This window comes from Alnus glutinosa, chromosome 1, assembly GCF_958979055.1.
Source record: "Alnus glutinosa chromosome 1, dhAlnGlut1.1, whole genome shotgun sequence".
Lineage (NCBI taxonomy): Eukaryota > Viridiplantae > Streptophyta > Magnoliopsida > Fagales > Betulaceae > Alnus > Alnus glutinosa.
Genome location: NC_084886.1, coordinates 43459613 through 43473118, shown reverse-complemented (window position 1 = coordinate 43473118; position 13506 = coordinate 43459613). Strand labels below are relative to the sequence as shown.

General features: G+C 37.3%; 2 protein-coding genes across 2 annotated transcripts; both read right to left on the bottom strand.

The window, feature by feature from the left end:
- Positions 1 to 1055: 1055 nt before the first annotated feature.
- On the bottom strand, positions 1056 to 3263 carry LOC133883058 (galactinol synthase 2-like). The gene is made up of 4 exons (XM_062322249.1): positions 2872 to 3263; positions 1816 to 2136; positions 1560 to 1694; positions 1056 to 1431 (listed from the first exon to the last, which is right to left on the bottom strand). The coding sequence occupies exons 1-4, from the start codon at positions 3172 to 3174 to the stop codon at positions 1225 to 1227; spliced, it is 966 nt and encodes a 321-aa protein (XP_062178233.1). The 5' UTR covers positions 3175 to 3263; the 3' UTR covers positions 1056 to 1224.
- Positions 3264 to 7377: 4114 nt separating this feature from the next.
- Positions 7378 to 8928, bottom strand: LOC133869534 (galactinol synthase 2-like). The gene is made up of 4 exons (XM_062306906.1): positions 8626 to 8928; positions 8182 to 8505; positions 7717 to 7851; positions 7378 to 7587 (listed from the first exon to the last, which is right to left on the bottom strand). The coding sequence occupies exons 1-4, from the start codon at positions 8926 to 8928 to the stop codon at positions 7378 to 7380; spliced, it is 972 nt and encodes a 323-aa protein (XP_062162890.1).
- Between the last annotated feature and the right edge of the window lie 4578 nt (positions 8929 to 13506).

The following is a 13506-nucleotide window of genomic DNA, read 5'->3' as shown; positions in this document are numbered from 1 at the left end:
CAATAATACTAATGCTCCGTTTGTTTCGACGTAAAATGGTTTCCGTCGTAAAATGGTTTTAGAGAAGTCATTTTTCTGGAAAATATTTTTCGTCGAAAGCATTTTTCGGTGTTTGGCGCGTACAGAAAATTACAAATATTTTTTATATTTTCATTCAAACATATTAGCCTATAAAAATTATTTTTTATTCAAAACATATAAATATTAATATAAAATAATATAAAAATCATCGATGACGAGATTCCGTCACTGACCGACAAGATTCTGACCATTTTTGTTTGATTTCGGTTAATACAGTCAGAATTCAAGATAATGGCCGGAATCCGGACAGTTTCGTCGGAATCTGGGATGGCCGGATTCCGGCGAAGTGGCCGGATTCCGGCACAAACGGCCGGATTCTGGCCATCCTGCCGGATTCCGGCCAGAGAGGCCGGATCTGGCCAGATCCGGCCGGCATCTAGCCGGAATCCGGCCTCTCTGGCCAGAGCCGGCTGGAATCCGGCCAGAGCCGGCCGGCTCTCTGGCCAGACCGGCCGGATCCCGGCGATCTGGCCGGATCTGGCCAGACCGACCGGATCCCGGCCAGATCCGGCCGGTCTGGCCAGAGAGCCGGCCGGATCTGGCCAGATGGCCGGATTCCGGCCATCTGGCCAGATCGCCGGAATCCGGCCGGATTCCGTCCAGATTGGTTGCCGGAATCTGGGCTGACCGGATTCCGGCGAAGGTGGCCGGATTCTGTCGCCGGATACCGACAACATTAACCGGATGTTGTCGGAATCCGATACCGATAAGATTTCGATGGTGGTCGGCTGCTTAAACGTGAAGGTCGACTGCTTTGTTTAAAATAAATCGACCGCGTCAGACGTCTTCGGAAAATGATTTACGCTTTTAAAAAGTGTAAATCATTTTCCAAAATTTACTAAGCATTTTTGGTCAAACAGAAATCATTTTCCGGTTGACTATTATTTTCGCCCCTACCAAACACCGAAAAATACCGAAATCATTTTCCAGAAATCATTTTACGCTGAAACAAACGGAGCATAAGAGAACAAAGGTTAATATAAAAGTCCCCACTTTATTTATTTAGCAATTGGCTGCCAGGGTTGGTAATACTAATAAATCAGCAAAACCCATGGCGTATAATAATTTAGCATAATTTCAACCTTACTTGTCCATACTCTTAAGACAGTATAACGGCAGTTCATGTATATAATATAACAACAATTAAGCAGCGGGTGGAGCAGTCATGTGGTCAACAGCAGCAGCCTCCGAGAGAGCCTTGATGAGAGGGTCAGCTTTTAAGTTAGACAAGGTATTCTTGTAATCCAAAGACTCATCCTCATAAACATCCCACCATTTCTTCACCACCATCTTTATGTCTTCCCTCTCCATGTTTTCTTCTTTCCCTGTGTACCTCCAAGGCTTTGACCCCTGTTCATAGTTATAAACAATGAAAAAAAAAATTATTAATCATATATACTAAAACCTAGCTAAAAGCTTAAACGACACCAATTAGAATCACCCAATTAGTTAACAAGACATAATCTATATTAACATACCGCAGCACAATAGTGGACAACCTTTGCTTTCTCAACGTCCACATTTTCGGGGTGACGCCATAACATGGCTAAAACAAGGTTGTATATGGGAGGAATTGGCCTATATATATCCCTGAAGTACATGTTAAGGAAGTCCTGCATAACATAACAAAAAAAGTTCAGAATTTTTTTTTTCTTTTCGCAGTGAAAGTGGAAACAAGAAAAGATCTAATTTGCAATGACCAAAACATAGGCAAGTACTGTTAATTAATATTACCTGCTCAGCAAATGAAGTGGGAGTGGTCAGTTTGAGATTCTCCAAGAGGTCATGGTAAGTCAAAAGGTTAGGCTCATAGACGAACATGCCCGCATTGAAGTAGAGTGGAGGAGGCGAGCCCAGCTCAGCCGGCCACTGCACCTCTTCAGGGCATTGTTGGCAGTACCCAATCTTATACTGAGGAGAAGTGCTCCATGTCTTCTCACAAAAGCAGTCCATCACAGCATAAAAGTAGCCATCCGGTGAGTCGAAGAGGTGATCGATATTATCAAAAACTTGTATGTCACCGTCCAAGTAGATCATCTTGTCATACTCCACAAACTACAAAATTACCAACAATCAAATCCCAGAATAAACTTCAGAGTAGTACAATACATAGCAATAATATGTAATTTAATCATTTAATTAATATTTTAAAACTCTCCCTCACATGTCGGTTTAAACTCGATCTCCTTTAATAAGGGGCTTAATATGTTAATTATAGGTACATACTTAATTGAAGAGAAACTCTTGCCTTCCAGATCAGATAGCAAGAACAAGAATTGCAGTGAATCACCTCCTAAATAATTGTATATCAATAGGTTTCTTTTAGGTAGTTATGATGTGAATCTTGTAACACATGCATAATAATCTCTTTTATCATTATAAATACAACACAATGCCCTATATATATATATATATGGTACCAAATTTTTACTAAAAGAAGGATACTAAAATGACGTAGAACTTATTGAAAATTATCAAAACAATTAATAAAAAGAAATGTTACGAATACCAATGAATAAGCTCCACATCATTTTAATATCTAATCCTTAGTTAAAAAATTGATACTCCAAGCATTTCTCTTAATTGAAATGTCCAACCCGTCTAATTATGATATCTTGTTAGAAAAAAAAAAAACAGCGATTTAATAAAACTAGACACGGAAATGGTGACCCAACTAAAAGTAATAAAGGGTGCGAAAATGGCTAGCTTCTTCTAAAACATGTGCGATATGCATGCACCATGCATATAAGATAAGAATGGCTCTTATAGGTGACAATGGAAAAGATTTACCTCCCAAATCCGAAGTTTAGAGTAGTTGATGACATAGTAAGCCATGGCATAGTCAGTCTGGTTCTCCGGAGGGTACACCGGCTCAATCTCACGAACAATACATCCCTGAGACACAAGAATCTGACGGTGGTCCTCAGGCACGTCCGGCAGAATGGCCACCACAAGAGGGTAGGCTGACTCGGCCTTCCTCAGACCCTTGGCCAAACCAACCACTCCTTTCACGTAGTCACCATTGCCCGCCAAGAACGTCACATATGCCCTCCTGTGCACATTCATAGGCTCAGTTATTGCTTCTGGTGCCATCTCGATCAAAGAGAAAAACAAAGAACAAAACAGATTTGGCTATTGAAGATGGTTTTTGAAGGATGGGTGTGTGGCTCTGTATATATATATACATCCATTTATGGTGGTGAAAATGGTGATGTAAGATATGGGAATTGAAATGAATATTATCATGTTGTATCTTTTGCTAAAGATTATGATTCTGATCATTTCGTATGCTGCACGCGGCATGCTCTGATTGGGTCATGGAAGAGGAGTAATCTTTTGAAGTGATAACGTACGGCTCTGATTTAATCTAATTATAGCGTTAATATCGTTGAGGTCGGTGGTCTAAATTATGTATAAAAGGCAAATAAAGAATATTAAAAGAAAAAGAAAAAAAGAAGTGAATTTTTGGAAGTATATACTACGTGCACGAAACGGCATCTTGTGATTCAGTTGGTTCCACCGTGTGTTCTCAGTTGATCAAAGATGTGTCTTTTCTTTTTCTTATTTTGTCTGAGATGATCAAAGATATGTCAATATCTCTATAATTACTCCCTTATTGATACCTTCAGCTTCCTTTTCTTCCCTTTTTTAGAGTGAATGATTTAAAAATGGAAAAATAGGTCATATTTCTTTTTTTTCTTTTTTTCTTTTTATAAAAAATATAACAATTTTCCTAGATTTGCTACATTGAAAAATGTTATTAAATTGAATGTTTAATGAGTGAGGAATCGATTTCAATCCTTTAAAAGTGAAAGAAATGACTTCTTAATCTATAAAAAGATACCTAAAATTAAAAACGTACGGTGTAACATTAATGTCAATCTCTTGCGCGCATAAAATATTATTTTCAATTATGTTTTTAAGGGTTAATTCCTTTTCTAGTTACCTTAATTTGAGGAATTAAATACTCTCCTCTTTGTATCCTAGTATCTTTCTCTTGTGCATGTACACGTACGTGTGGGTATATAGCAAGTAAAAGTTTAATTTGCACTTGCCCAGACCAAAAAAAAAAAAACCTAAGCTAGGTTTGCATTTAATTTGATATTAGTACGCAGTAACACATGCAATTAGGTCCTTAATTAGCCAAAACAAACAAAGAATAAAATAAAATGTGGTCCATATAATCCCTAGCCTATACCTTGCCACGTTAAAGTGCCATGCATGTATGTATATATATATATATATATATAAAAGCCAACGTGATCACCTAAAGAAAAGGCATTGATACTTTTTATGAAGTTATTTCCTGTTGACAACTCACAAGTAAATTCTGGAGAGAAATGACTTTGTGCCAGTATTGGAGATGGAATAAAATGTTCTGCACCGTCCGATCACGTACACTCAAATAAAAATCTAAATAAGGGGCTTTGATCAGCATGCATATGTGTAGTATTTGCTTTTAATTCCTACAGCTCATGATATTGCTTGTCAGCTTGTGGAGATTGTTGTTATTTTGAAGTACTATTACATATATATCAACAACACTTTCGTATATATGGACCCCAAGACAAATGGCAACGTATATAGCAACTAGCAAGATAATGTACAAAAAACAACCATACCTAAGGCTAAAAGTAAAGGCTAGAAGTAAGGGTTCCACCAGAAGATAATTCAAGATAATTTTATTTAATTATTTGATACAATTTTGGAGGGATCTTAAAGAAATTAATAAGACAAAATCTCTACAGACTACAGTTGATGATGATGATCACCACCACTGTTGCCGGGTCTCGTATATAGCAGTGCACTTGCAATATTAGATAATACATACGTGTATATATATTCGTGGCAGGAGTAACAACGTATCATTATATTCTACACGTGTTCGTACACTACAAAAATGCATGCATTTTGACACGTGCAGTTTGACACGTGTACAGTGTCATACACGTGTCAAACAGTTAGACACGTGCATTTTGACACGCGTGATACGCGTGTCAAATGTGCATGTTACGAACTGCACAATTTGACACGTGTATGAAAATACACGTGTCAAACGGTTTGACACGTGTATAAAAATACTCGTGTCAAAACGTTTTGACACGTGTATTTTCATACACGTGTCAAACCGATTTTTTTAAAAAAAAATTCCAAATTGCTAGCCACGTGTATGCATACACGTGGCTACATGTGTGTATATATATATACATATAAATTATATATTTTTCTTGATACGTGTTAAGAATACACGTTGCCAAAAATATTGCTTTAAAAAAAAAAGAAAAGAACATGTCTGTACGTTATTTAAAATATTGCCAAAATCAAAAATATTAAGCGTTGCTATACGAAACACATGCACTGATGATCGTCCACTTAGAACTGGCCGGTGGTCCGGTGTTGACGAGAGAGAGAGAGAGCGAGAGACAGAGAGAGCGAGAGAGAGAGAGATAGAGCGAGAGACAGAGACAGAGAGAGCGAGAGAGAGAGAGATAGAGCGAGAGACAGAGACAGAGAGAGCGATGGTCGGGAAGCTGGCCGGAGGGAAGGCCGACCACGCGGTGGTCGGGAAGCTGGCCGGTGGTCCATTTTTGACGGAGATCGAGAGACAGAGAGCGAGAGAGTGAGAGAGAGCGAGAGGGAGCGAGAGACCGAGACAGAGAGGCGAGAGACAAAGACGGAGAGGCGAGAGAGCGATGGTCGGGAAGCTGGCCGGAGGGAAGGCCGGTGGTCCATTGTTGACGGAGATCGAGAGACAGAGAGCGAGAGAGTGAGAGAGAGCGAGAGGGAGCGAGAGACCGAGACAGAGAGGCGAGAGACAGAGACAGAGAGGCGAGAGTCGCGTCGGGAAGCTGGCCGGAGGGAAGGCCGGTGGTCCATTGTTGACGGAGATCGAGAGACAGAGAGCGAGAGAGTGAGAGAGAGCGAGAGAGAGCGAGAGACAGAAGCTGGCCGGCCGGTGGTACAGAGAGAGTGAGAGAGAGCGATACAGTGAGAGAGAGAGAAAAAATAGTGAGAGCGCGCAGAGAGAGAGAGAGCGAACGAGAGTGTATAAAAAAAAAAAAAATTCCGTTTTGAAACTTAAATTAACAATCAGGTGGGCGCGGGATATAGTTCCCGCGCGCCTGCCTACACCAATCCGGGACGTGTATTTAAATACACGTCCCCAATTGTTAAAAATCTATTTAGTTAAAAAAAATTATATTTAGAAAAAAATAACATTTTGACACGTGTATTTAATACACGTGTCCAATTAGACACGCGTATTTAATACGCGTGTCCAATTGTTGAAATTCTATTTAATTAAAAAAAAATTATATTTGAAAAAAAATAACAGTTTGACACGTGTATGTAATACACGTGTCCAATTGGACACGCGTATTAAATACACGCGTCCAATTGGACACGCGTATTAAATACACGCGTCCAATTGGACACGCGTATTAAATACGCGTGTCTAATTGTTGAAATTCTATTTAATAAAAAAAAAATTAAATTTGAAAAAAAATAACAGTTTGACACGCGTATTTAATACACGTGTCAAATTGGACACGCGTATTAAATACACGTGTCAAATTGGACACGCGTATTTACTACTCGTGTCCAATTGTTAAAATTCTATTTAATAAAAAAAAATTATATTTAAAAAAAAAAACAGTTTGACACGTGTATTTAATACACGTGTCCAATTGGACACGCGTATTAAATACACGTGTCAAATTGGACACGCGTATTTACTACTCGTGTCCAATTGTTAAAATTCTATTTAATAAAAAAAAATTATATTTAAAAAAAAAAACAGTTTGACACGTGTATTTAATACACGTGTCCAATTGGACACGCGTATTAAATACACGTGTCAAATTGGACGCGTGTATTTAATACACGTGTCCAATTGTGGCGGCTGTACAATTAGACACGTGTCTCATAAGACACGTGTCAAATTGGACGCGTGTCTACAGTAACCGGTACTGTAGACACGCGTCCAATTGTCAGTATTTTTGTAGTGGTATGCATTATTCTGGTCATTTTATATATATATAATTTTCTTACATCTTTTATACATATTTCTTACACCTTTTCTTACGTGACGTCATTTTATATATATATTATTTGGCTACATGTAGCTGCCAAGGCTGTTAAATAAAAAACTAACAACCTTTGATATATAATGTAGCTTTCTAAATACTACGTACTAGCTTGTCGAATAAAACTTAGACAGTAGTAGCAACTGAAAAGACATTTACTACTTAGTCTATAAAATGGCTCTAATACTACTAGAGCTAATTAATCAATTAATTAAGCAGCCGATGGAGCATTATTCTGGTCAACCACACCAGCCTCCGATAACGCCTTGAATATTAGAGGGTTAGCTATAAAGTTAGACGCGGAATTCTTGTAATCCAAAGACTCGTCATCATAAATATCCCACCATTTCTTAACCAGCATCCTGATGTCTTCCCTCTCCATGTTTTCTTCCTCCCCTGTGTACCTCCAAGGCTTTGCCCCCTACATCATAGAAAATGAAAACGAGAAAACAAATTAGTCGTCGTATTCTAACCTAGCTCACAGACTAAACGACACCATTTAGAATCACCCGATTAATTAACAAGTGATAATCTATATTAATTAACATACCGCAGCACAATAGTGGACAACCCTCACGTTCTCAATGTCCACATTTTCGGGGTGACGCCACAGCATGGCTAAGACAAGGTTGTACATGGAAGGGATAGGTTTATATATATCCCTGAAATACATGTTAAGCAAGTCCTGCATGCACAATATAACAGGTTAATAAAATGTTGTCTAAACAAAAGATATGGTTTACCTTTGACCAAACAAAAGAAACTGTATAATTTTCAATTACAAAAAAAAGAATAGTTTTTCTTTTTGTAAGTACAGAAGAACCGAAGCAACAAACCTTACAGCAACAAAAACTAGAAAGAACCAAATAAATCAAATCAACAGAAAAATCCAATCTAGACAGACAGGCCGGACATAACTGCTTCTGATCTAGGGAGACCTTACATGTAGAAGACGAGCGGGATGCAGACAGTTACAAAAAAAAAAGGTAGTTAATCGTACGTTACGGTTAATTACCTGCTCAGCAAATGAAGTGGGAGGGGTCACTTGGAGAGTCTCTAAGAGATCATGGTAAGTCAAAAGGTTAGGCTCATAGACGAACATGCCCGCATTGAAGTAGAGTGGGGGAGGCGAGCCCATCTCAGCCGGCCACTGCACCTTTTGAGGGCACTGTTGGCAGTACCCAATAGTATACTGAGGAGAATTGCTCGATGTCTTCTCACAAAAGCAATCCATCACAGCATAAAAGTACCCATCCAGACAGTGATCAAAGAGGTGATCAATATTTTCAAACACTTGTATATCACCGTCCAAGTAGATCATCTTGTCATACTCCACGAACTACAAAACAGTAATCAGATTACAGATTCATATTTATAAATATAAATTAGCATATATAGGCCAGGATACGTATTATTTGCTGCATGTACGTGTGACCAGAGCAAAGATATAAATATATACCTCCCAAATACGGAGTTTAGAGTAGTTGATGACGTAGTATGCCATAGCATACTGAGTCTGGTTCTCCGGAGGGTTCACCGGCTCGATCTCACGGACAATACATCCCTGAGATTCAAGGATCCGACGGTGCTCCTGGGGCACGTCAGGCAAAATGGCGACCACGAGAGGGTAGGCTGACTTGGCCTTCCTCAGGCCCTTGGCCAAACCGACCACTCCTTTCACGTAGTCACCATTCCCGGCCAAAAACGTCACGTAAGCTCTCCTAGGGACTTGCATTGTCTCTGTTATTGCTTCCGGTGCCATCAAATTATTTGGGTTAAACAAAATGAGTTCCCTAGTATATATATATATATCGCCTAATCTTCCGAGATATGCTACATTCAAAATCGTGTGTATATATATATGTATATATGATCGTTTTCAGTCTATATTAATGACTGAGGATTAATCAACTCTAATCCTTTGAAAGTGAAGCAAATTTTACCTACTAATTAATCTGCAAAAGGGTACTTAAAGTAAGAAAACAGCGTAATTCATTGTTCAAGATTAAATATTCCATTTAGGTTTTTAACGGTTTTTTCCTTTCCTAGCTAGTTACCTAACTTGAGGAGTAATATTCTCTTATGTATACTCTATCCTTTTCTTGGGTGGCACGTTTCACATGCACGTTTGGTAGCAATTAGTAAGTTAGTAATAGTTTATATATGTGTCTCCAAGAGGTAGCTCAATCGGCTGGGGACCACGCCTCATGAAGTGGAGGTCTCTAGTTCAAATTCCTCCTCCACCTCTTGTGTGGACATGTCAAAAAAAAAAAAAAAAACAGTTTATATATGTTTCATGTATGAGTGATGGGATATGAAGTAAGTAACATTGCAAGCTTCTTAATTAGTCCAACAAATCATATATATATATATATATATATATATATATATATATATATATATATATACTCTGTTAATTCAGAGCTCCACCCGTGATGCTAACATCCGAATTCTTCGGATGATCAAATGGAGTGAAATCACACTCCCAAATGAATGGTTTATTGAGAATGTTACTCAACCAGCCAAGGTTGCTCAAAACGATGCTAATGTTGATTACATCCAACAATACATGGATGGATCTGTCAAAATTAGCTTTGCCGATTTAAATCTTTCAAGGGCTGAAAGGCCCTTGCCTAATGAGAAAAGAAATTCCTTCTCTGCTAATCAAAGAAGAAATTCTTTTGCTGATTCAACTACTACTGAAGGTTTTCAAAGACGTGATAAAGATATTGAAAACTTTTTGGCTGATTCTGTTTCTGCTGATTACAAGCTTATGGGAGTTGTCACCAGTTCCCAAGTTTGTTCAGCTTTTTATTCTGCCAAGCAATCGGCAGTCCCTTCCCAAGCCTAACAAGCTGAAGAAGGAGATATTTCTCACTCTGCTTCTGATTTAAATGCTCCTATGCCAGAGCCTGTTTTCCATCATTGTAATGCTATTACTTTTACTGAACCTAAGAAAATGGATTTTAATGATCTCGACTGGCCTTCTTTAGAGAAAGATTTTCGATCTGAAGAAAATCGCCAGAAGAGAATAATCTATTTTAAATCTTTTTCTCGAAAGGAACAAGATTTGTTAAAACTTCAGTGGGTGGAAAAGATGCTTGAAGAGCAGAGACATACTTTGTTTTTCGACTTTATTCAAAAGGTTAAACCTGGTGTTTTAAATGTTGTTAAAAAACCTTTTGTTTTGACTGAGGACAACACTGTTGTTAAAGCCTCTCATCCTCCTGTTGAAACCCTCCGAGTAAAGGGAAAAGATGACATTGTTGTCATTGCTTCTCCTTATAAAAATTCTAAGAATGATCCTACTCATTCTGAGGCTCGGAAGATTATTGAACAAAATAATTTTGCTAATCAATCTCTTCACATTATAGGTCAACAACTTGATCGTATTGAAGAAAAGATTGATTCTTCTTCTGTTAAAATTATTGAAAAACCTATTCCTATGGCTGTTAAGAAAGATGTTGAAAAACCTTTGATTTCTTTACCAGAAGAATGAAAAGGAATCAGTTTAAAAACTAATAGCCAAAAGAATTTGGAAAAAATTGAAGAAATGCTTTTGGAGATAAGCCTTCGCAAGGCTGCCCGAGAGATTGCTCCAGTCCCTGAAGCCAATTCTTCAAATATTTCTTCAAGTATTAATAAAGCCTGCGCCATCAACCATGACAAACGCAAAAATGTTTTAAATGTTTCAAACATTCTGAAAATAAGTTTGAAAAATCAGAGGAATCCAGTTATTCTGAACCTGAGTTATCCACTGATGAAGACATTAAAATTCTTGAACAAAATTTTGGGAAAATTGACATTTCTCCAAAAATCCAAAGAATTTTTAAATCCAAACCTGTTAACCTTACCAAGAATTGGTATAATAAACCCACTCCTCCTGATTTGCAGTTTGAAGAAAGGGTTTTCCAAAACCAGTTTTCTGTTTCTGTTGATAAATTATATGAGTGGAATATTGATGGTTTGTCTGAACAGAAAATCCTTAATAAGATGAATCATATGTCTATGGTTGCTAATGCTTACATGACTAACCATGACATTTCTGACTTTGATATTGTTGAATTATTAATCACTGGTTTTTCTGGCACCCTCAATGCTTGGTGGGACAAGCATCTTTCCCAAGATGCTAAAACCCGGATTAAAACCGCTGTTAAGACCAATGATGATGGGACTCCTGTCCTTAATGATGGCAAGCAATTGCCTGATGGTGTCAATACCTTGATATACACCATCGTTAAACATTTTGTTGGGACTCCGTCCAATATTACTTCTCGTATTTCTGATTATTTGAATAATCTTAGATGCCCTACTATGTCTGATTATAGATGGTATCAAGATGTTTTTATCTCTCGTGTTATGCTTAGAACTGATAGTTTTAAGCTTTGTTGGAAAGAAAAGTTCATTGATGGATTACCTTCATTATTTGCTCACAAAGTAAAAGATGAACTTGTTAATCCTACTACAGGATCCATTGATTATGAAAACTAAACCTATGGTGATCTGTTTTCAATTATTAAAAAACTTGGCATTAAAATGTGTGTCGATCAGAAGATGATAAGACAACAATTAAAGAATGCTAAGAAAGCTAAGTATGAAATGGGTAATTTCTGTGAACAATTTGGTTTACCTCCCATTGCTCCAAGCAGGAGACACAGGAAGAAACCGGATAAGTTCACTAAAAAATTCAGTCATACTAAAAGACGAACTGTTAAGCCTGAAGGACCTAATAAAATCTTTAGAAAGCATAGGCATTCTAAAACTGTTAAGACTTCTAAAGGAAGATGTTTTAATTGTGGTAAAAATGGACATTATGCTGATAAATGTCCAAACCCACCTAATAAATTAAAAAATAAAATTAATTCTTTAAAAATTGATGAAAATGACAGGAATGATCTTTTCAGGATTTCACAATCCCAAGATTACTCCGACTCTGATTCATCTTACATCGATGAAGCCATTACTTCTGATGATTCTCACTATCATTCTGCTAGCGAATCATCCAGTAAAGATGTTTTCAAAATTGGCTGTAGTAAATCCTGCTGTGAAAGTAAATTTTGTAACGTTACTTCTAAAGAAGAAGAATAAGAAAATTTACTAATCACTCTAATTGCGAAAATTGAAAATGATGAGTTAAAGGATGAATATCTTAAAAAACTCAAGAAAACAATGAAGCATGATTTTGGAAAATCTGTTAAAACCAAAATCTCTCTTGATGAAACTTTGGAAAGATTTTCAAAACAAAAATCCAAAGCTATTACTGTCTCAAACTTGCAGCATGAGATAAGTAATATCAAGAAAGACATTGTTGATTTGAAAAATGATATGCATCATATTAAAACTGATAATCAAGACTTAAAAAGTCAACTGTTAATAACCAATCTTCATAAAAAATTCCGGATTGAAAATGAAGATTTGAAAATTGAAGACAACACTGGTAACCAACATGAGCATTCTAATGATCCTGAATCCAGCAATGCAACTATCTGTTCCAGTAGTGATTTAAAATTTATTAAACTCGTCAAGAGTTTCATACCACCCAAATGGTATGCAAAAATTACTGTTATTGTTGCAAAAGATTATTCTTTTGATGCTATTGCTTTGATTGATTCTGGATCTGACATGAACTGTATCCAGGAGAGATTAGTGACTAGTAAATATTTTGAGAAATCTACTGAAATGTTAAATTCTGCAGTGGTGATTCTCTCCATGTTAAGTATGAGCTTAGTAAGGCTTATGTTTGCCAGAATGATGTTTGTTTTCCCATTCCTTCTGTGCTTGTTAAGAACATGAAGAGTGATAAAGTAATTTTAGGAAATCATTTCCTCTACTTACTTTACCCCTCTCTTCTATTGATGAAACTGGGATAACAACTGTTAAGATGGGTACAGAAGTGAAATTCACTTTTGCATCCAGACTGGATATTGAGCTGGACCGGCTCAACCTAGTCACTGCTAAAACCAGACACCTGAATTCCTTAAAACAGGAACTCAAGTATAAGAGAATTGCCCAGCAACTCTCTGACAAATTGCTACAATCAAAGATTGTTGCTTTTAATAACAAACTAGTTGATACTGTTTGTTCTGACCTACCCAATGCTTTTTGGCACCGAAAGAAGCACATTGTTGCTTTACCTTATACCAAGGACTTCTCCGAAAGGAAGATTCCCACTAAAGCTAGGCCCATTCAAATGAATGCCGAAACTTTAGATTTTTGCCAAAAAGAAATTGCTGATTTACTGGCAAAAAATATTATCCGAAAGAGCAAATCCCCTTAGTCTTGTGCTGCCTTTTATGTTATGAAAAATGCTGAACTTGAAAGAGGTTCTCCTAGGTTGGTA